Consider the following 22,401-nt stretch of genomic DNA (forward strand, 5'->3'; position numbering starts at 1 on the left):
CACCTGTTCCCCACAGTGAGGAGAAAGCAGATGAATGAGCCTTACTTTCAAGTTGCAAAGAATACTTCATATTTTTTTTAAGGCAGAGAGCCCTCTTATAGCTTGGGTGCCAGTGTTTGAATTTGTAATCTATCAACTATATTTTAATTAGCAAGGACCAGTGTTCTTGTGGGCTATAATGATTCAAACTCTAATGTCTTGGCATTTTATTTCAAATTATATCCTTACAGCTAAACTCTAAGTAGATACTGGAGAGAGCCGGAATATAATTTCCATGACCATTCTCGGAGGAATGTATATGTTTTCCACACCTGTCTGTCTGTCCCACACTCGCTACATCCCATCTTCCCCAAGTAATAAAGACGGAGAAATCATCGAAGAGACAAGAGAAGGAAGACTCAGCCTGAACTCTAATTTTCAAACCCTTTCTCGTATGAGAACACTTTTAAAATAAGTAGAAAGACAGAAGCCACTGCAGAACCATTTCCCAACCTCCTGGGGAAGTTACCAGCCTCTGTCTCGGATGAATGGGAAATGTGTCATTGAACATGGATTCCTTCTTCCTCCTCAGCTTCTGTGTGGCTCTAACTGCTCTTAATACAGGCATTATCCACACATGAAACTGGAATTACGCAGCATGTGGGAAACAGGTCCTGACCACCCAGGGCCACTAACATTTTTGTAAATCAGCCAAATTCCATCCCAGACAGCAGGCTCAACAGTTGCCATGTTCAGACCAGGGAAGATTACATGTTCCCAGGCCCTCTGTGCAAAATAGTGAAAACACCAGCTTCCAGATTTAGGGCTCATTCTTGGAATCTGTCCCAACCACTCTTATCTGGGCATGATCTATCAACCCTCACAAGGTCTCAGTTTCCCATTTTTGAACAATGATATCTATATGTGGGGGGAAAGTCAAGAAACCAATACCTCCAGGGCCCTAAGACTTAAAGGGAAACCTCAGATACAAGGACCTGTAGGCCGAAAGCAGGTAAAGTCCTGGGACGGGGGCTTCTTGGCTGCTCTCAGGAGAAAAATCACCACTAAAGTCTATTCTAAGGGACTGGGGAGGGCAGGCAAAGTGCCCGCCACACCAGCAAGAGGAACCAAGTTAGGATTCCCAGCATCCATGTACACAAGTCAGGTCCTGGAGCAAGAACCTGTAACCTCAGTGCTGGGAAGGTGGGCACAAGAGGCTGCTGGGACTTGCTGGCTGCTGAATTGTTGGAGGCCAGTGAGAGACCCTATCTCAAAAAGCAAAGCAGAGAACACTTTGAGGATGAATAACTGAGGAAGACATGCAGTGTTCAACTGCGAGCGAGCGCACACACACACACACACACACACACACACACGTGTGCATACACACACATATGCACACACACGTGCGCACACACATTAACACACCAAAATATATCTACTCTCTATACAAATTTATCCTTGTGTTCCCTCCCCCCATGGAATTTCACTTCAGAATCTGAACATTTAACATGCCCAGCTTCCTTCTCCCTCACACATAATGAGCCCCTCCACAAATCATTTGTTCAAAACAGGGTCTCGCTCTGCAGTGCAGGCTGGCGTTCCCCTCACAGCCATCCTCCTGTTTCAGCCTCCCAAGTCCTGGGATCATGGGTGCGAGGTGCCGTGTCCACCATAGAGTTTACTAGCCTACTCCTTCCTTTCACCTCAGCTTCTCCGTCTACACTTATCTTCAGCTGGAGAATCCTCCATCCATTCTCCCCTTGGCTCAACTAAGTTTTTTTTCTAGAAAAAGCCCTGCTGCCCTGGGTGAGGTTCCCTTGACCTGCCGGCTTACCCTGAAATCTAGAGTAAGTTGGTTTTTCTTCAGGGACAAAGACAGAGAAAGTGGCCATCATGTTACAGAACACAGCTACCCAGTCACACGGGAAATGTTCGCCTACCCACACACCCAATAAAAACACTCCCATGGCAGAGCATCCCGGGAGGGGCTGGGAGGTAGGAATTGGCAGTAGGGCTCACAGCGGGTGCCTCCACGCACAGCACAGTCCAGCATCCCTCCAGAGCCACCCTGGGCGCCCGAGAACAGCTTTCCATGCCAGGCACACTCCCAGCATTGTGCTCTCTCTTCCAGCGCTCTCTTCCCCACCAAAAACCCTGAGGCCTCCGGAGTGTACACTAACCACAAGCCTTTGAGTGGCTCATGTATTTACAAACTGAGGCATGTCGAAATCAAAGGGGATACCACATGACATAATTCGCATTAAAATGTCAACAGGCTGACAATTTATAGACTCGATCTACGGAAGGTGGGGAGGACTAAGCCTTGGTAATTGTTTAATTCCTGCTGGAACCCACGGCTGCTGTGCCTTCGGGAAGCCAGGATGCACTGGGGGCCTCCAGCCTGTGCATTGCCCCTTGGGGCTGGCGCCATGCCAAGACCAGGCAACAGGGTTAACCATTTAGGGGCTACATGCAGCCAGGGGAGAAAGGCTAAAGGAAAGATGGGAGGAGTGGATAGCATGGGAATGTGTCCTCCCACAATGTGGGTGCCAGTGAGACCGTGGCTGAGAGGGGTCCCACAGAGGGACAGACCCCTCGTTGTTGCCCCCGGCCCCTTTATCTTCTATGTATTCAGAAGCTACAGATTTGAATGACAGAAAAGAGCAACCCAATCTCAGTTTCCTGACACCCAGATCTGAGACGGGACAGGACATCAGTGTTTGCACCCGGGTGGTGAAGGGGCCCAAAATGAACAACAGGGTCACTGTCCAAACTAGACACCTGTTCAGACAAGGCTACCCCTTGGAGTCTATCACATCAGCAGTACTGCCTTTGCCCAAGAAACAGAAGATACCAATTCTAACTGCCTGCCTGGGCTGTTTGAGGTTTGGGGGGTTTTGTTTCTTTTGTTTACTGAGACAGTCTAACTACTATGTAACCTAAACTGGCCTTGAACTCACAATCCTCCTGCCTCTACCTCCTCCTGAGTGCTAGGATTATAGGCATGTAGAACCATGCTGGCACCAGACTCTACTCCATACACAAGGTGTGATTCTTCTTCAACTCCTGAAACTGGTTTTGAGTTACTTCAAACTAACTAACCATTAGCCCAGGAGGCATCCCTTAAAGAGTGTGGGGCTGGTGATAGCAAAAGAATTTGAAATGGCCTGGGGAGGGGTTGGGTCAATTTGCCTGATTACCCCCTAAAGCTCTAGTCTGGTTATCTTTCATCACCCCAGAAGAAAAGCCTCACCTAGAAAAACAAACAAAACCCCAAAGTAGATGATTCAGGGAGGCTCACATAGTCAGGATCACCTGCACCAGCCGCACAAACCCTGTTTGGAAAAGGTCCTTGCTCTGTGGGACTTGTTCCCTGAGGATGCCCAGGGCCAAATGGGCTGCAGCAGGGCCCTCAGCACAGGCTGTTTGTATGTAAACAGTGCCACTTACTTCATTCTCTCTTCTACCTCATTAACTGAAACACATTAAAACAAGCGTGCACTGGGAACGGAAAATGAGCCTGCTAAGCCAAGCTGATAGATTCCTCATCAGCTGTGGGAAATGAGACCCGGGGAACAGGGCCTGCAGCAAAGGTGCTCACAGAGAACGGAGCTCTCAGCACCCCAGGAGGAAGGGCGCCCACAAAGAGGGAGTCAGGGGAAGATAGGAAGGAATGAAGGCAGGAGGGAGGAAGTGGGGGTTGGGGTGGGCAGTAAATGGGAAAGGGAGGTACGCTGGCAGGTTTTTCAAGTTGACACAAGCTGAAGTCACTGGGGAGGCAGGAACCTCAATTAAGAAAATGCCCCCACCAGACTGTCCAAAAGGCAAGTCTGGGGGCATTTTCTCGACTGATGATTGATATGAGAGGACCCAGCTCACTGTGGGCAGTGCCACCCACCTCTGGGCAGGTGGTCCTGGGTGCGACAAGAAGGCGGGCTGAGCGAACCCTGTAGAGACAGCCAGTAAGCAGCACCCCTCCACGGCCTCTGCATCAGCTCCTGCCTCCAGGTTCCTGCCCTGCTTCAGTTCCTGCTCTCATGGACTGTGCTATTTAAACCCTTTCCTCCCCAGGCTGCTTTTGGTCATGGTGCTTTATTACAGCAAGAGAAACCAAACCACAACAGAGGAAAGGGAGGTGGAAGTGGAAGGGGGGTAAGGAAGGATGGGAATGAAGGGAGGGACAGGAAAAGAAGGGAAGAGAGGAAGGGGAGGAGAGAGGGAATGAATGAAGGCAGCAGAGAAAGAAAGAAGGGGGGTGGAGGGATGGAATGAAAACGAGGGGAGAGGGAGGGAGGGGAAAACATAACCTCACACACTTAATAAGCAGGACTTCCCACTCATTTTATTTTTAATCTCCCCAAGAGAGAAGATTAGCTAGCAACCGATGAAAACACTACTGTGAGATTCTTCCCCGTGGAAAACATTTTTTTTGTCAAACTATTCAGAAATGGAAGGAAAGAAGAAAAAAAACATAAAGAGGCTTATTAAAAAAACAACAAAACCAGAGTTGAAAGAGGCTAGCAGCAGGCTGGGTGGGCTCCAGTCCTCCAAGAGGGTTTGCTGTGCAGCGCAGCCTGAGGTCTAAAGGTCCAGCGTGGTGGGATGCTCAAAAAGTGGAGGGGCTATGGGTCCAGCTCCACTTGCTCGCTCGCTCGGGAGTGCTGGCCCAGCACAGGCAAGGCCCTAGGGGTTCCACCTCTAGTGCCCGCTGAAGGACTGAGAGAGGGCAACGCTAGCTCAAAGCTCAGCTGCCGTGGAGCAAAGCCCGCCTGCCCTTGGTCAAGCTACTGCCCACAGTGGGTAACAGGTGGGCGCTGACACATTTAAGGAAACCAAACACTGACAGGACCGACCTTCTGGGCAAGAAGACGGAGCTAAGGCTTCTGCATTCCCAAAGTAAGGATGATTCTCGCGGTACTGGGAACAAATGACAGAGCCATTGCTGACACGTGAACAAGGAATGCAAAAGACTTGCACACCGTCCTTAAAAACATGTAAAACTGCGTAATACCTGGGCCAACCCCACATCCTGGACATTACAATCCCGTGTGTGGTAGGTGATCACTGCATGGGAAATGAGTGTTGCTATGCAAAGCTTTCTTTTGCATTTCTTTATTTGCAACCCTGGCTAGCTGCTGTCCCTCATTTGCATCCTGTTTTGTCGGTGTTCCCAACCCTGGAGCCTTGGGCATCACAGAGCCCTTGAGACCCAGGAAAGCCATGGCAAAGACTTGCCTGGTTTGACCTATCAGCTCCACTGAGAAGAGCTGCTCAGCTTTTTTGCTTTGTCGTTAAGTCTACTTTCCTGGAATCTGCTCACACTGCTCTAATTGCCGGGCAGGCAGTGAACCTGGGGAGACTTTCCTGTTGTGTGTCCCGGGCACATGGGTGTGGGTGTTAAAAGTCACCGTTAGGTTAGCACTTGGGGAATCAAGACAGGAGGCTTCTCCTACCACTTGTTGACTTAGATCTGTAACCGGAACCCCAGGGCTAGCTGTGTATTTCATTAGACAGACTGCGAGGAAATCTGCCTTTAAAAAAGCAGGGGATAAATGAGGAGACAGTTACAGCTAGGACAAGGAGATTAACTTCCAGCGTTCAAATGGGGATGAGGAGGGATGCATCCTTAAAAAAAAAAAAAAAAAAAAAAAGTTCCAGTGGAAAAAAACTTCTGGAATATCTAAAATTAATAGCTCACCAAAGGTTGCCATGGAAACAGTTTTGCATACTTGACTGCAGGTGCTGGATGTAAGGCAGGGAGAGTGGGGACTTGAAGGCCACAAGCAGGGACACAAATGTAAACATTAAAGGGAGACTCCTAAGGCAATGCTAAGTCAGCCATGTCACAGACACTGTGGCTTTCGATGTAAATGAACTCACTTATGCAAGGCGGGGACGGGCGGCTTTGAGGCGCCAGCCAACCCGGGGCTTGTGTCTGGGGGGCTGCCCCCACTCCAGGACGGTCTGTGGTATTTCCAAGGTTACAAGATGCTCTCGGAAGCAGACACAAAACATGAAAGGACGCCGGTGTCAGACATATTCCAGTTTAATTAGAGTTCAGCTTTCTTTGTGTTCATCTTTGCCCTCTCTGTTACACACGTCTGGGCTGGGGCTTTGCTAGAGTTGTGCTGCTGCTGTTTGCTTGCTTTGTCTTTTCTTTTCTTCTTCTTCTTCTTCTTCTTTTTTTAAAGAACGTATTAGCCTCTGTCCCAAACCGTAATAGAATAAGAAGGAAAAAGAATGTTGTTCTCGGAGAATGCATTGCATGCTCCACAGCAATTCCAAGCCCCAAGCCGCACACTTGCAGCTAATTCTGATTATATAAGAGAAATGTGGCTACCTTGATGCTGGACACTGACTAAAACCAAATAAAGATGGATGGATGGATGGATGGACAGACGGACGGACGGACTGCGGGCGGACGGGCAAGCAGGCAGATAGATAGATAGATAGGTAGGTAGGTAGGTGGCAGCGCCTCAGGTTATGCAGGCCACTATTATGAGACTAGCAATAAAAGGGACCCTGTAGCTCACTTTTCCCAAGTGATATACAGCAGGTGCTCCACAGAGAAGGCTGGAGTACTAGCCAAAGTGAAGCTGGCCCTGGACGGGGTCCCTAAGTACTTCACTAGGTCCCTACATTCTTAGAAGAGGCAGACATAGCCACTTTTCAAAAACTTCAACAACCATATACTTTCAGTGCTGGAAGGGACCTCAGTGATGTGTCCAAGCTTCTCATTCTTCACACAGACCAACCAAGGCCCAGTAACACACCCAATCTCACTAAACACTAGTAATGGTGACACGTCTCTAAAAAATTTTTTCTTCCCTCCGCGACTCACATGCACACACACACACACACACACACACACACACACACAAACATTGGGCACTCTGTCCTCCAAGTCAACAGTGTGTCAAGTCCAGAGCCAATGAGAGCTAAATTATAAAATGTCAGTTACCAGTAAAGCCCTAGCTGAAGACAACACCTGCACAACTCACTGAACATGGAGAAGTCCAGCTGGTGCCTACTACACCCAGAGCCTCCCCCACGGACTAGTGTTCACAGTACTAGAAGAGACTCTGCACACTACCACAGGAGAAAGGCAAATACCAACCCAACCACAAACTCTCAGATCTACAATGATGACCAGCCTGAAAGAGTTAGGGCCACTCCATGACACTGAAGTCAACCCCGACACCGCCTGAGTGGTCAAGAACCTGAGAACTGGTAGGCCAGGGACCTCAGAGAAAACCGACTTTGTTACAGGAACATAGCCATGAAATAAACTCCTAAGAACATCCTGTTATACTCAGACCAATGCCTTGCTCAGCCATCATCAGAGAAGTTTCCTCCTGCAGCAGATGGGCTACATACATAGAGTAAGAGAACTTACAACACTCAGCCCTAAATGGGGTGTCTCCGTCAAATCCCTCCCTCTCCAGCGCTCAGGGAACCCTGCAGAAGAGAAGGCAGAAAGACTGTGAGAGCCAGGGAGGCTGGAGGACAGCAAGGGAACAAGGTCTTCTAGATACACAGGACTGACAAAGGCTCACAAGGGCCACAGCAGCAAGCACAGGTCTAAGCCAGAGGGGGGGCCCAGCACTGAGAGGAAGTGGACAGAATCCTCCATCCCTAACCCAGAGCTGTCTCCAATTGACAACCATTTGTCAATTATCTCCAACAGAGTCTCACTGGGTACACAAACCACTCTTAAGAGCAAGATCCATTCCCACCAGTAGATGGCCAATAGAAAATGAACTCAACAGTACCATCTACGGTGGTTCTCTGTCTTATAATGTTATGTCAGGGCTTTTTTAGAACAACAACAATAAAAAATAATAACCTTACAGATCCTTGTGTATATAATATGGTTTTCAGTTTTGCATCTCCATGGATTCCTGTGTGTACAAACGTGTATGCCTCTGTGTCTATGTGTTTCTCATGCTTTTCCTTTGGCTCTGTCTTCTGCTTCTTTTGCTTTATTCTGATTTGTTTGGTTTTGATTTGCCTTATTTTATTAATATTCTTTAGATGCCTGTTTGTTTTCTAAGAAGAGACAGAAAGGGCATGGATTTGGATGCAAGAGGAGGTAGGGAGGATCTTATAGGAGCTGGAGGAAGGGAAACTATAAACAGAATATAGTTTATGAAAACAAATAAATTTTCAATAAGAGAAAAAAATTACAAATATAAATGTGAGGCACTTGAAAGATTTAAATTTATTTTATTAAAATTTAAAAATTTAAATGAATATATAAAATTATTTAGTTATATATCTACACAAGACACAGGAAAGATTGAAGGCAGAAGAGTGGTGTTATCATAAAATCATGGATTGAGGCTGGGAAGATGGCTCAGTGAGTAAGAGTGCTTCCTCCCTATACAAGCAAGAGGAAAAGTTCACATCCCATCACCCACAGTACAGCGGGCATGCCTGTACCCCAGCACTGGGGCACAGAGACAGGAGGCTCCTAGGAGCTTGCTGGCTAGTCTGCTTAGCAGAGGTGTCGGGCTTCTAGTTCAGTGAGAGACCCTGTCCCAGGCAATAAGATGGGAAGTTAACAGAGGAAGGCACTTGACATCCTTCTCTGACCTCTGCATACACAATCACACGGGCATGTGCACCTACACACTCATGTCTCTCCTCTCTCTCTCTCTCTCTCCAAGTCTCTTCTCTCTCATCCTCTCACTCCTCTCTCATCTCTCCTCTCTCTCTCTCTCTCTCCCTCTCTCTCTCTCCCCCCTCCCCACTGTTTTGTGCTACACATGGACAGTGGATTCTACTGTAGGCACATTAAATGTATTATCTCATTCCACTTGCTCAACCACCCTGTTAGGCAGGGAGTTCTATAAGCCCATTTCACAGAGGGGTAACACAGGAGTTTACAGAGGTCCCAGATAGAGAAGTACCCTCCTCCTAAAAACTAGGAGAGCTACCTGGGTTTACTCAGAGGAATTAGGGCACCCGTAGTGAAGCTTTCCATTCTGCACCCAACCCCTTGCAGGCCTAACACCTACTGAGCATCCTCGGAATGGCAAAGACACTTTTGTTGCCAGTTATTTAGCAAGAAGAATCAAAACGGAGACAGAACTCTGTACAAAGTATCAACAGGCTCCTCCTTCCCATGGGAACAACACTGGATGCAAAGGAGAAGTCTCGGGTGGCAACTGGCATCTGGTGGGCATCCCAATGCTCCCTGAGTAGCCAAGAACCTGCTAGCCTCCCCCTCTGCTTCTCCCACAGCAGTCTGAGAGCCCTTGGCAAGTTTCTGCCTCCAGGGAGACCAGGCCCTTACTTTAAGGACAGGAATAACTCATCTGAACTCTGTCAGCAAAGGCACAGCATGGTCCACACTATTCTGTCCATGCAATGGGCGGGGGGGGGGGGGGGGGGGGCAAAGGGCAGGGGGGAACGCCTTGCAGTACATACAGGTTTTCCACATGGTGGGATCTGCAGTAGGAAGAATACCCTGTGCTGGTGTTTCTCCTCCACCTTGCATTAGACAAACTTTCAACTGTAGAGGTAGGGTTGAAAATAATCCCAGGTTAGACATCTTCTATGTCCACCACCACCCAGATGCTAAGACTAACACTGTAGGCCCCTGACTCTGCTGACACACTCCTGGGTACTCTGTAGACATCAGCACACTGTGTGTCCTCTTGCAGACACTTCACCGTGGGTAGGTAGCACCTGCTGTACTTACTAGTTGTTGAGTTTGACAGATCACCTGAGTAGCCGTCCTTACCAGCAAGACACTAAAAATGGAACTCCCCTGCACCAACGTTCGCCTCACGGCTCGTTTTCCTTCAGAAGCTCCAGAACCACACATATGAAGGGAAACCTTAGGTATTCCAATCAGTTCACGAGCCAGTCTCAGGTTCAGAACCCAGAAAGGTGGCCGTCTCTGCTCCCTGCCCACCTCACCTATTATGTGATGTGACCACCCTTTCAAATCTTGGGGCAACTACAGCTCTCCTGTCTGTCTTTGGATCTCACCAACCGGGAGTCTGTTTCCCCGCGGGTGTGTACAGTTCTGAGTGGATCCCTCTGGGGTTTTCCAGAATGGGATCATGACCCATTAGGATGAGGGTTCTCAATTAAGAGTCCCATAGAAAATGAAACCAGAACCTCTGAGGGTTGGGAAGGATTATGCAGATCTGGACGTTTTTGCAAAGCTCCCTGTATGAAAAGGGCATCTGTGAACCATGGAATCAACTTGTAAAACACAAGAGAACAAGAGAGAATATATCCAACTGTGGCACACAAAGAATGAAAATATATACAATGTTTGTTCTAAACATGTACACTATATATATATACATATAGAGACACACAAACATATGTGTATATGTATGTATGTATGTATATACATACACACAGAAGTTTCACCATTTTGTCCGGGTTGTCTGCATGACCCTTACAGACTCTTCAGCTGGTCAGAGGTGTCAAAGAGGTTGGGGTTCTGTCAATCGGAAAGACGACTCCCACAAAACTTCAAGACAAGCCACCCCACCTGAATTCAGAGGCATGCCAATACCTGCTCGTCTTCCCCGCTCGGCCAAAGGGAGCTCTGCAGAAGAAATGAGGGTTTTGACTACACATACAGGAAACAGAATGCTCTCAGGGCCTGGGAACTGCCACCGGGAGGAGAATGGATACTGGAGTCAAAGCCCCTTGGAGAACAGAGACTTCAGGACCAGGTTAGAAAGCCTTGAGCCCCAGTCTATACACCGTCCTACAGGGCTGACAGACATAAGTAAGGGAAGCTGATCCAGGTAGGAATTCCCCTTTCCTATTTGTCTCCCTGCGTGAGAAGCACAGTCAGGGAAAGCCTGGGGTTTGATCCCCTCAGGCTGCCACAGCTGGGTTCAGAAGCAGCTGGAGGAACAGGGCAGATCCCGTGATATCAGGACATCTCCATCACAAGCCTTTAGTCCTTGGGCTCAACGCTCCTCTGAGGTACAAGAAGGCGGTGGCTCCATGGTATGATGCATGTCACCCACAGCAGGCCGCAGAGTCAGCTCAGAAGCGTTTGCAAAGACCCAACAGCTCCCAAAGAGGAGTTTATCACCAGAGAGAGCAAGGAGGGGGCAGACAGCCAGGGGTGGGCATTCCCTTTAGAAATTCCAGTGTGCAGGCCATATCGGCAAAGAAAACACTGCTACACTTATTGACCTAAGAGACAGAGCATGCTTCGGAGGCTGTCCTGAGCCTGGGAACCTGCCCTGCTCATTAACAATTACAGATCAAATATCAGCAATAGGTAAATAGTCCTAACCTTCTACGGACCAGAAAAGGACCCTAGAGGAGGCTCCCTCATCACTTCTGATGAGGCTGAACTCAAAACTGCTCTGCCTTCCTGCTTAACAAATCATACGCCACAGACACAGGGGTCCTCCTCGTGCAATAATCCAGGCTCCCATGCGAACCCGGGTGCCTTTCTGCATCTTAAAAACAACTGTGGGCGGCGACTCCGGGACCTGGGGTAAGCAAGGGCAGTGCACACAGCTGGCACGGGTACCGCAGACCCAAGGCATCCTGACCCCACCACAGCAAATGAAATGGAATCACATCAATAAAAGAAAATAAAGGGGAAGGGCATTAAAAAGGGGAAACTAAGGAAAAGGAATGGGGATATTTTTCCACCTTTGTGATAGGAAAAGGCATTTTATTTATTTAACACCAAAAATATATAACCATCTGATATGAGTTTGCTATGAAGGGGGAAAACTGGAAACTATCATGAGAAGCATTTGTGTTTTTGAGAAACAATAGGAAAAGGAAAGAAGGGGGGATTGACAAGACAAGGAAGCGACTTATCTGTTCTCAGCCTCCTGTAGGGCCTGCTGGCAGGTCAACACCCAAAGGCAGATAATGCCAAACTAAACAAGATGGTCACTTGAAATGTGAGTTGCAGGTAGGCAAGTAGGTGTGTGTGTGTGTGTGTGTGTGTGTGTGTGTGTGTGTATGTTTTGCCCACACACGTCTTCACCACCTATGTGCCTGGGGCCCATGAAGGCTGTAAGTGGCTGCTGGATGCCCTAGAAGCAGCGTTACAGGAGGTGATGAGCCAGGCATGGTATGTATATTTCATGTGGTCCATCTGAAACCTGCAAGTCTCTGAGCATGTCACCATGTCACTGGCTGTGCCTGACAGCCATACCTAGAGCCCTCTGTAGCAGAAATCCTACTCGAAGGTCATCACCTCCTGTCACCATTTGTCTCTGTAGCCCAGGCTGGCCTCTAACACCCTATGTAGCCGAGGATGACCTTGAACTACCGATCTTCCTGCCTACACCTCCTGAGTGCTAGGCTTCCAGGCACAGACCACAATACTGGCTTAGGTGCTGGAGACTGAACCCAGAATCTCTAACACTTTGGGCCAGCGCTCTACCCACAGAGCCACGTTCTCGGCCATCACCCTCATTCTTGTTTAAACTCTTCAAACTCCCATCTAATATCACAGTTGCTTCTCAAAAATGCAGGGGTGGAAGGACTGGAAATCTAATTTTATTAAAGTATAAAATTACTTAGTACTACCAACATGGTTTTCATAAGAACAGCCTTTCCCAGCCCACACGTATGTAGTATTTATAGTTCTCAGTTCTGTTTAAAACAGAACCAAGAATATGGTTCGGGCATATTATGTAATTATTTAAAAACTCCTGCCTTTTCCTGACAGTGTTGCTGACAATGCCTTAATTGTTCCCTTACAATTTCCCTTTCAAAACAAAAAACCAGAAACACCTGTTGGATCTGTATGTATTCAAATGTGCCCTTTGAGTCCAAGGCCCCAGCGACACGAAAAGATTCAAAATGGAGTTCACACTTTTGCCCCATTCTGGGCACCTGCAATGTGGGCTGTCTGGTCTCCCTGAGTTATCCGCATAACTACGGCACACAGGACTGTTTTAGAAGTCAAAGAAAGGTAATAGCTGTACAAACATTCTCTTAAAGGTTGGAGCCCACCCCTGAGAGGGCAGAGGTGCTGGCAGGAAGAGCTCTAGAAGGGAGCAGGCAGGGCAGGCGGAGACCTAAGAAGATCCACGGCTTTTCTGGCACTCTGACAAAATGATGGTTCCTTTTCTCCTCGGCTCAAGTCAGGGACTGTGGTGCACTAACGGAAGCATACAGGAGACTTGTAGCCTGCACTGGAAAACAGTTTACCCAGAAATGGCATCCATACCACCCGGGCATCAACTTCACAGAGAAGCAATGATCCTCCTGACTGGGTGGCACTGAACACCTGCGATCCAGGCAGAAGTAGGACGACCTGTCCTAGCTGGCCTGGACTGTTTAGAGAGACCCTATTCTATAAACAAACATGCGTACGTACGTACACACACACACACACAGTGCAAAGGGGGCTTCTATAGCATCCAGGGACTGTTCTCAGAACATTTATTCTTAAAGATAAATGATGAGAGATATACGCAGGCTCCATTAAAGTACTATGAAACTGCTCCCCACTGAGCCCCAGAATATCTCAGATAATAGCTCAAGATGGAAAGTTTGATAAAAACAACAAACCCAACACATTTCTCCTTGAGTGTGCCAGAGAGACCAGGAAAAGGAGTGGGGGCAATGTTGTGTGCACAGGACTTTGGACGCCTTCTTGCCTCCCTAGACACATTCTAAGCCTTCTAGGACTGTGTGGTTCTTGCAATGCGCACTGCAAGGTTTGGAGAATGAGGAACGTGAAATGCACCTTTTTACCTCACTCATAAGAGGGAAGTCACTTAAAAAAAAATAAACTGTTGGGGGCCTGCAGAGGTGGCTCACTCGGTAAAGCTTGTACAAGCAGGACAGCCTGGGTTTGAATTCCCTAGCACCCACTTGAAAGTTAGCCATGGTCTGTAATTCCAGTCCTGGGAGTTGGGGGTCTAGCTGAACTGTGCTCCAGCTTCAGTAAGAGACCTTGTCTCAAAAGCTAAAGAAAAGATTAAAGACAGTATCCAGTGCCAACCTCTGATGCGCTCTCTCCTCTCCTCTCCTCTCCTCCTCTCTCTCCCTCTCTCTCTCTCTCTCTCTCTCTCTCCTCTCTCTCTCTCTCTCTCCTCTTCTCCTCTCTCTCTCTCTCTCTCTCTCTCTCTCCACCTCCCATAGGAGAAACCATCCTATTTGAAGTAACCATTCTATTTGAAATTTGAAAGAAAACAGAAACTATCTGAAAGAAAATATAAACCAAACACACCCCTCAGACTTAACAGGTGTAAATGGGAACAAAGGATTTAAGAAGCACCAGGACCTGTGGCCAATGTCCTGAGCTTGTGCATTAGCTCCACCAGCACTCACTTGTGACCCACAGCCTCTCTGCACCTCATCTAAATGGTGTTTGGATGAGCAGTCCAGATGTGAACACATCTGTTCAAACGCATACATATGTCTGTCTATGAAAGTATATGAAAATCTACAAGAGCAGAGGGGCAGAGGTGGAAAAATTATGACTTAAAAATGGCTGGAAAAGTACATAAGTAGGTTTTTCTTTGCTGTGGTTTAGCGTGTCTAGCATGCACACACTCGCCACAGCGCACATGTGGAAGTCAGAGAACTGACTTCATGAGTTTATGCTCTCCTCCCACTCCGAGCATCACGGAGATCAAACTTGGGTTGCAAAACTCGGCAGCAAGCACCCTACTGACCCAGCCACCTCACCAGCCCCCAGGGGATCCTAAGTCATCCCGACACTTTTAAAAACACCTCTGTCATGCGCACAAGAGAGAGAGGAGCTAGACAAAAGCTGGCAGCGATGGCACAGACCTGTAATTCTATCACTGCAGAAATGGATGCAAGAAAACCACTAATTCAAGGCCATCTCGGGCTTCAGAGCCCACAAAAGGGAAACATAAATACGTAACTGTGAGAGATCACTAAACTGACAGTAATTTTCTCTTTTCTTCCTGTCTTTAAAAACGGTATTTTCACAATGGCTACACCTATTCATATTACATTTACAGGAAAAAAAAAGTAATCCACATTATTACTGGCTTGAAAATGCAATACTAACCGTGTAAGAAAATAATGCGGAGTGCAACAGAATATAGTAACATTCCATCAGAGTTTGCACTGTTCATTTCTACCCACAAGAAAAAAGATTGGGGTGGGAGGGGAGGGAGACCATATGAGCGCTCACCAGAGGGGATGGGGATGGCAGGGGAGCGTGGGCACAAACATGGAGAAGGAAAGGGAAGTGCTTTGGCTAATGGCTATAGTACCGGTTTTCTCCACAAATGGCATATTAAGCACGGGATTTAAAAAGAGAGAGACACACATCTAACGCAATTGGAGCTCCATTATGTGAAGTCTGAAGCGTAGAACCAAAAGACAACACTGACCTGAACTTCCTGACCTGAGGGTTTGCACAAGGCCTTAACCAGGAGGACCTGAGCAAATTGTGTGTGCAAGGCCATCCAGTGAACACATCAGGACCTTTTAGGGAATACAGACGAAGGACCCCGAGATGCTTCTGAAAGGCAAAGGGCCTTCAAAGGGGTAAGGACCGTCCATACTATACGACACTGTTGACACATGGTCACATGTTCCCACAGCAGTGATGACTTAACCTAGTCCTGTCTGAACCCGGCCCCCAAGGAGGGTTGACCATTTGTCTCCCTAGAGTTCCCTGAGCCTGACAAGTGGCTGGAAGCACTACCATAGCCAGCCTGGGATCCTTCCAGCATGAACTCAGAGGCTGTCTCTCAGCCGGGGCAGCAGCCTGTGTCCTGTCAGCTCTGCTGTCCACTGAGGGAAAGGAACTTCCGAGACCCAGCTGCCCCAGAGGAGAAGGCCAGAAAGGGCAAGTGTGGCCAAATTCACCAAAGCATCTGGCCTTTCTCACCTCCCGAACCTCTCAGGAAAGCGTTTGATTTCCCTCACTTCCCGGCTGAAGCTGCCCTGGTAGGCAGAGGCACCAGCAGACACTTACAAGTCTACCTAATAGGAAAACGTGCTTAGAAGAGACCGGTTCCAAAATCAAATCATGCCCGATGCTAGCTGGGGTAGAGGGACACTGCCCCCCCCCCAGAACTTGTGCTCCCTTGCTGTCAGAGCAAAAGGAAGGCTATCAATCAGCCCCCATGGGTGCTAAGGATGCAGCTGTCTTCTGAAGATCCCTCCCTGCCCAGCTGCCACAGGACATACACACTACACACAGTGTGGCCATCAAGGAGACCAAGATGTGGATTTCATATGAATTCCTGAGCATTTTTACATCTTCCGATTTGTCCATCCACCACGCAATGGTTTTATGACCCTGCTCCGGAAATGAGATCCAAGGAGCAACTTACTCATAAAGGAAAGAGGAGGAGGAGGAATGTGAAGCAATGTTCTCCTGTCCTTCGGTCTCTCCTTCTGTACTGTGCTCCTATCAAAAGAGGCAGGAGCACCGTCCACCACATGTACAACTTAGCTGTGTATGCCTGCTTGTTACAAACCAGCGCCTCTCCTTCCCTCTGGTGGCTTAGGTGCGGACTTCTCATCTCTCCTGCCCCAGGTGGCTCACACTCAACCCTGACACTGAGCTAGGTAGGCAACGGTCCTTGCTGTAATTTAAGATTACCATAAAACCTGGGGTCTTGGCCCAATTAAAGGTACTTCAGCTGGGAACTTGTGAGTAACGGGTGGGATCTGAATCATCTATTAGAGCTGCTGCATTTTCTCTGCAAAGTAGGCTCTAAGAGTGGGCAGGTGTGCTTGGATTCCACTCAGCTTCCTGTACCCCTCCTTCTTCCCTGGGCAGAAAAGACCACATATTTCCCAGAGCTCATCACTGGCACTCTATGATCATGAAGGCAAGATGAACCCAGGAGAACCGAGGCTAGCCCATGGACTCAGAATCTACACTGTCCCGGGAACAAAGTGCAGGGAACACGTCCTGTTAGCATGAGCTGCTCTCTGCATCAAGACAAGCAAGAGCATCTGTGAGCGGGAGGGATGGGAAGGTGGGGGAGGTATTTACACAGAAAAGCACGAAAAGGTGTAACTGAGGCTTTTGAGCTTGACCCTGCTGAGAGAGGAAGGGTTCTGTTCCTCACTGCACTTCCACGATGGCTTAGGAAACTGACCCATCACAGAAGGCAGGGGCCAGGTCATCAGGGCACCACTACAGTCACGGAGAACACTGTTCTGGCCAGCTAGAGGCATGACCAGAGGCAGCCACTGGTTCAAACAAACGCCAAGGATTCCACTGTGGGCACTTTGCAGGAGTACAGAGGTAAGAAAAGAGAGCCTCCCATCTGATACCTTGTGTTCTCCAGAACCCCTGCCCACAATACACAAAACTCATTTTAGAATTCGTCACTGGAGCTGAGATGTCTCAGTGGGTAGAGGTCCCTGCCACCAAGCGCTGGGACCCACATGGTGGAAGAAAAGAATGAATTCTTTCAAATTGTGTGTGTGTGTCTTAAAAATTGCATAGCATCCAGAATAGATGATTGGGGAGGGAGGAGGGGTCAGACTGGCTTCACCTCTGTGCCTGAATTTTAGGTCATTCCAAGTTTTGGAAAGTCCAGTCTTAATACAGCGTAGCTATAGGCTATCTGTCCACTATCTGAAACCTGGGGACCCAGATGGTTTGTACTTGGGGAAATTGTCATCCTGATTCTGGAATATCTGCCCATACCTTAAGACTCATCTCTAGATTGGGACTGGGATCTAAGCACAAAACTCAGCCCCTTATACACACAGCTGGAGGTAACTTGATGCCATATTTACAGTGCCCAGATGTTTTGACTATCGTCCATCCTGGGATCATCAAGTCAGTGATCAACTTTCTGACTGGGGAAACGTCGATTAGGTGGCTCCACCTATACCAATCGCCACGACGTCAAGGAAGTGACAACGCTGGGAAGAGATCACAAGCCTAGCACTGTTTGCATCTCCTGACCCTGTGAGTCCGCCTCCTCCAACACAAAGGAAAGAGCGGGAGAATAAAAGACATGGCTCAGAGGAGGAGTGTGGACAAGTTCCACTGAGAAGCCACATCACAGTCATTCAGTGGGTACCCTGGAGAACCACTAACTTCAGTGGCTAGGAGTGCAGCTGAATGTGTGGAGCATTTGCCTAGCATTAAGTCCTATGTTCAATCCCCAGAACCTCCATAAAACTGGGTGCACAGATGCACACCTGTCATGGCAGCACCTGGGAGGTGGAGACAGGAGGATCAGAAGTTTAAGGTCATCCTCCAATACAGGGTGACTTTTGGGCCATGCTGAGATCCATGACATCCTGTCTCCAAAGGCAAAAACCAAAGCACAAAGCAGAACAGAAAAAAAAAAAAAAAACAAAACAAAAAAACAAAAAAAAAAACAAAAAAAAAAAAACTTCAAGTTTTCACTGGTTAGTCACGAACAATTTACCAGGAAGTGGGACAGAGTGAGAAGGGTGGCAGGCAGGATGGGGTGAGCCGGGCAGGCTGAGTGCCCCCCTCGGTCAGCCGCTTCTGGAGCGGTTTCTCTAGCAGACAGTAAAGAACTCGATTACATCCAGTTAACTGTGCTCTAAACTGATTATGCATGTGCCGGGCTAATGGATTACATTAGCAAGAGGAAAAATAACATGCAATCAATCTCCATTACGATGGGCCACACCAGGGCCCAACCACCTCCGAACCCCACCCGAGTCCAGGCACTGAAGAAACCCAGGGAGAGGGAGCCCCCTCTGTGGCAAGAAGTTTATCTTAGTCACGTGGAGGGAACAAAGGGGCTTGGAGCAAGCTCATCATCCAAAGGTTGAGGGGGGGGGGGGAGGAGACGGATCTCCCTGCCCCTCAAAAGAGCATCAGCAAGCAGAGGGACATTCATTATCCAAGGACTAATAGGACCAGACTAAAGACCTTTGCCTCCTGACACAGGGCCAGCTACACAGAAATACTAGGGCTGGTCGCTCCAGGGACACACTGGTCAAACCGCTGCTGCTCTCAGGACTTAAGAGTTCTTCTACTCGTGGCAGAAGCTTTGAACAAGAGTATGTATGGTCTCTCTGTCTTGAGCAAACCAACCAACCAACCAACCAACCAACCAACAAAATAAGTAAGATAAATAAGGCCCAGTTATGTAAGTGACCAGAACGAGTAATACAGGAAATGTCCCCTTCACACCCACCCCCAGAAACGCCTCATCCAGATGGCCAGGGTGTGAGTCGTGGACATGATTTGGGGGCTGGGGGAAACTCTCAGCAGATCCTCTGTTTTGGGGGGCCTTCAGAAGCAAACCCGAGTGCTTGGCTTTAGTCAAGACCTGGAAGATGCGGCATGCAGACTTAGTGGCCACTGTGTGCACGTTATAACCTAGAGGGCAATCTATCTCAAGAGGTGGAAGAGGTCAGCCTCACTCCATGCTTTTGTGACCCTCATCGGAGTGGCCTACAACCTCCCGTGGCCGACCTGACTGCTGGGTCCTTGAGAAACGCTCGTTTCCTCTCGTTTTCCCACCTGGTTGTCTTGACCACGTCAGCACTGTCCCCAACTCAACCTGCCCGCAAAAAACTTTCTTTCCGGCTGGAGAGATGGCTCAGAGGTTAAGAGCACTGACTGTTCTTCCAGAGGTCCTGAGTTCAATTCCCAGCAACCACATGGTGGCTCACAACCATCTGTACTGAGATCTGGTGCCCTCTTCTCGCATGCAAGCATACATGGAAGGAATGTTGTATATATAATAAATAAATAAATTTAAAAAAAAAAAAAAAACTTTCTTTCCAGGGTGGCACAAAATCAAGCCAGCACATGGGGAATTTGTTTGCACAGGACAGAGGATTATGACTTACTTGGTACCTAAACCAATCCTAGCCCACTACAGCTGGTGTCTGCAGTCCCTTCTAGGACATTCTATCCCTACTAACTTGCTCTAAGATTGTTCCTTACCCATGGTACTCCCTGAGAATGAGAGCAACAGCAAAATGAATCGCAACCGTCAACTGAGCAGAAACCAGTGTGGGCTAAGGATCCTGAGCCTTCCTCAGGCGGGGTCTCCATCTATAATCATGAGGGGGACACAGGAGGCTTCACCCACTCCAGAGTCAGCGGAAACAGAACGCTTGCTAGCCCAGGAGTGGGGAACGGTGCGGAAAGAGAAAGGAGAGACTGGGGGTGAAAGCGAGGAGGATGGAGAGGAGCGAGGGAGCGGAGGGCGTGTGGAATGAGGCTGGGGAGATTTATGGCGATTTGTACCTGATTGTTCATACTAAAGCCATTACGGGATGATTAGAGGAAAAGGTGAGGCCTTAAGTCCAGCGAAAATCAATAGGGACGTCTGGAGCAATCCTGCCGTGCAAGTAAAAAGGGCTGTTTACAGTGTCTGCGGCCCTCCTCCTTGATGGCCTGGCCTAGGCTGTTCAGCCAGAGACTGAGACCGACTGGGGTTGCAGGAGGAAACAGAAGGGAACGGGAGAGAAAAGAGAAACCAAAGGGGCTAAAAGGAGAGGAAGCAGAGAACAGGGGTGTAAAATACAGGAACATGGGGGGAAAACCAACCAGGGGCCCTGCCGCTTGACCTAGTTTCCTTCACTGCATTTACCACCTTCCACCCTGTCACTTACCCATTATGAGTGTAACTCACCTTGTCCCAAAGGTGAGGACAGGGGTGTGGGTGTGAGCATATGCGTGCACGTATATCTGTATTAATGTGTGCCTAGTTATATGTGCACACATATGCACATGTATATGTGAATGTGTGTGTTCATATGTATGTACATGTGTACGTGTGTTTGTGTTGATCTATTATATGCACTGATACAGACATACTTCCAGAACAGCGGCTGGTATACAGAACGTGTCTGGTGTGTAGCCGCCAGCAGGATGGGTAAACAGAAGGAACGCATGAATGAAGCACTCTGGGAGTATCCAGGAGGGAATAAATAAAAGACGGACTAAAGGACAGAAGGACGAGTGGGCCATAGCGGATGATGGTGACTCAACAGACAACAGCAGAGACCAGCAACCAAGAAAGGAACAACATAGTATTGGTCTGTTGAATTAACCTGCCCCTGCAATGAGACACCCCGAACCTTCAGCCAACAGATGAAGCCATCGACACATCTCAGCTTCTTTGGGCACTGGATACAACACCTTTAAAAGAGTTTAGTTTGCTGGGTGGCGACTAGCACCTAACAGGATTATAAAACAGATTACTAGCCTCCCTTCTCGATCTTCCCCGATCCACTATGCAGAGAGCCCATTCCTGGGTCTCAAGGAGCCGACCTCACCTTGTACAACTTCAGGCTGGCCTCGTGCCTGGAGTTGACCGTGTGCAGCCGAAGCTTCTCCAGGCTATTGGTGTAGTAGTCGCATGCGTTGCACTTCAGGTGCACCGGGTTACCGATGGCCACACACTTGAGCCTCCACTCGTTGGCCTTGCCGCCCTCCTTGATGTGGGCCACCAGCTGGTACTTCTGCACATGCTTGTCCGTCTTGCAGTGCAGCTGGAAGTTGGCCTTGAGCTGCGTGTTATAGCGGCAGAGCTTGCACTGGTATGAGTCCCCCATCACGGCCTTCCACTCGTCCTCCGAGAGGCTACGCTCCACGTTCATGTGCAGTCCCAGCATGTCCAGGTTATCCGTCGTGAACTTGTTGCAGACTGCACACTGGAAGAGCTTCAGGGACGGGTCGTTGGTCTGGATGAAGCTCTCACCCAGGTTCATCAGCTCCTCCGACACCAGCTGCCCGCCCCCGAGCCGCATGTCTAGGGGTATCTCACCGCCCACTGTAGGGAAGGACAGAGGGAGAGGGTCAGAAGCCAGGCTCACAGCCACGGTACAGAGCACAAACACTGCAAGAAGCTACCGGCTGGAAAACAACATCCCCTTGCTGTGTTGGGATACTCTGTGGTATGTGGAAGGCTCTAGGCTTTCCACCTTCTCAAAAAGAACATCTAGACAAATTTGAGGAGCTCCTCCTGACTGATTTCAATTTCCCTTCTCTCTCATGTTCTAGGTTAAAGTGGTAAGTCTGTATGACCCTCCAAATGCAACAGAATCTGAAACTCCAGGCTCCAGCCTACTTCCAGGAAGGTACAGTGCAATCTATAACACCAAGCCTTTAGGAAGATTCTAAATGGTGACCAGAGTTCATCTATAGCATTGCTGATGAGCAAAACTTCCCACTACCTTAGGAAGGGGAAGCTTGTGCTGTACAGACAAGAAACTAAATTTTTCTTTCTTTTTCTTTGTTTTTCAAGACAGGGTTTCTCTGTGTAGCTTTGATGCCTGTCCTGGAACTTGCTCCGGAGCCCAGGCTGGCCCCGAACTCAGAGAGATCCGCCTGCCTCTGCCTCCTGAGTGCTGGGATTAAAGGCGTGCGCCACCACCGCCCGGCTAAAATGGAACTTTTTATTGCCATTAATATTAGTGGAGATGGCCACACTGATGCACAACCAACCATACATCACAGAGTTCAGAAGCGAGCCCTCCACTCCTCCCAGCACC

The 22,401-nt window shown here is 48.6% G+C and overlaps 1 protein-coding gene across 2 annotated transcripts in view; it reads right to left on the reverse strand.

Moving 5' to 3' along the window:
* Zfhx3 (zinc finger homeobox 3) overlaps window positions 1-22,401 on the reverse strand; it is a 237,178-nt gene that overhangs the window by 131,108 nt on the left and 83,669 nt on the right. For both annotated transcript variants that reach the window (XM_038312670.2, XM_038312669.2), the window contains one exon: window positions 21,184-21,680. In XM_038312670.2, coding sequence (XP_038168598.1) covers window positions 21,184-21,657 — 474 coding nt within the window. In that variant the 5' untranslated portion in view covers window positions 21,658-21,680. The remainder of the gene's footprint in view (window positions 1-21,183; window positions 21,681-22,401) is intronic.

The sequence above is a fragment of the Arvicola amphibius genome, chromosome 15 (assembly GCF_903992535.2).
Source record: "Arvicola amphibius chromosome 15, mArvAmp1.2, whole genome shotgun sequence".
Lineage (NCBI taxonomy): Eukaryota > Metazoa > Chordata > Mammalia > Rodentia > Cricetidae > Arvicola > Arvicola amphibius.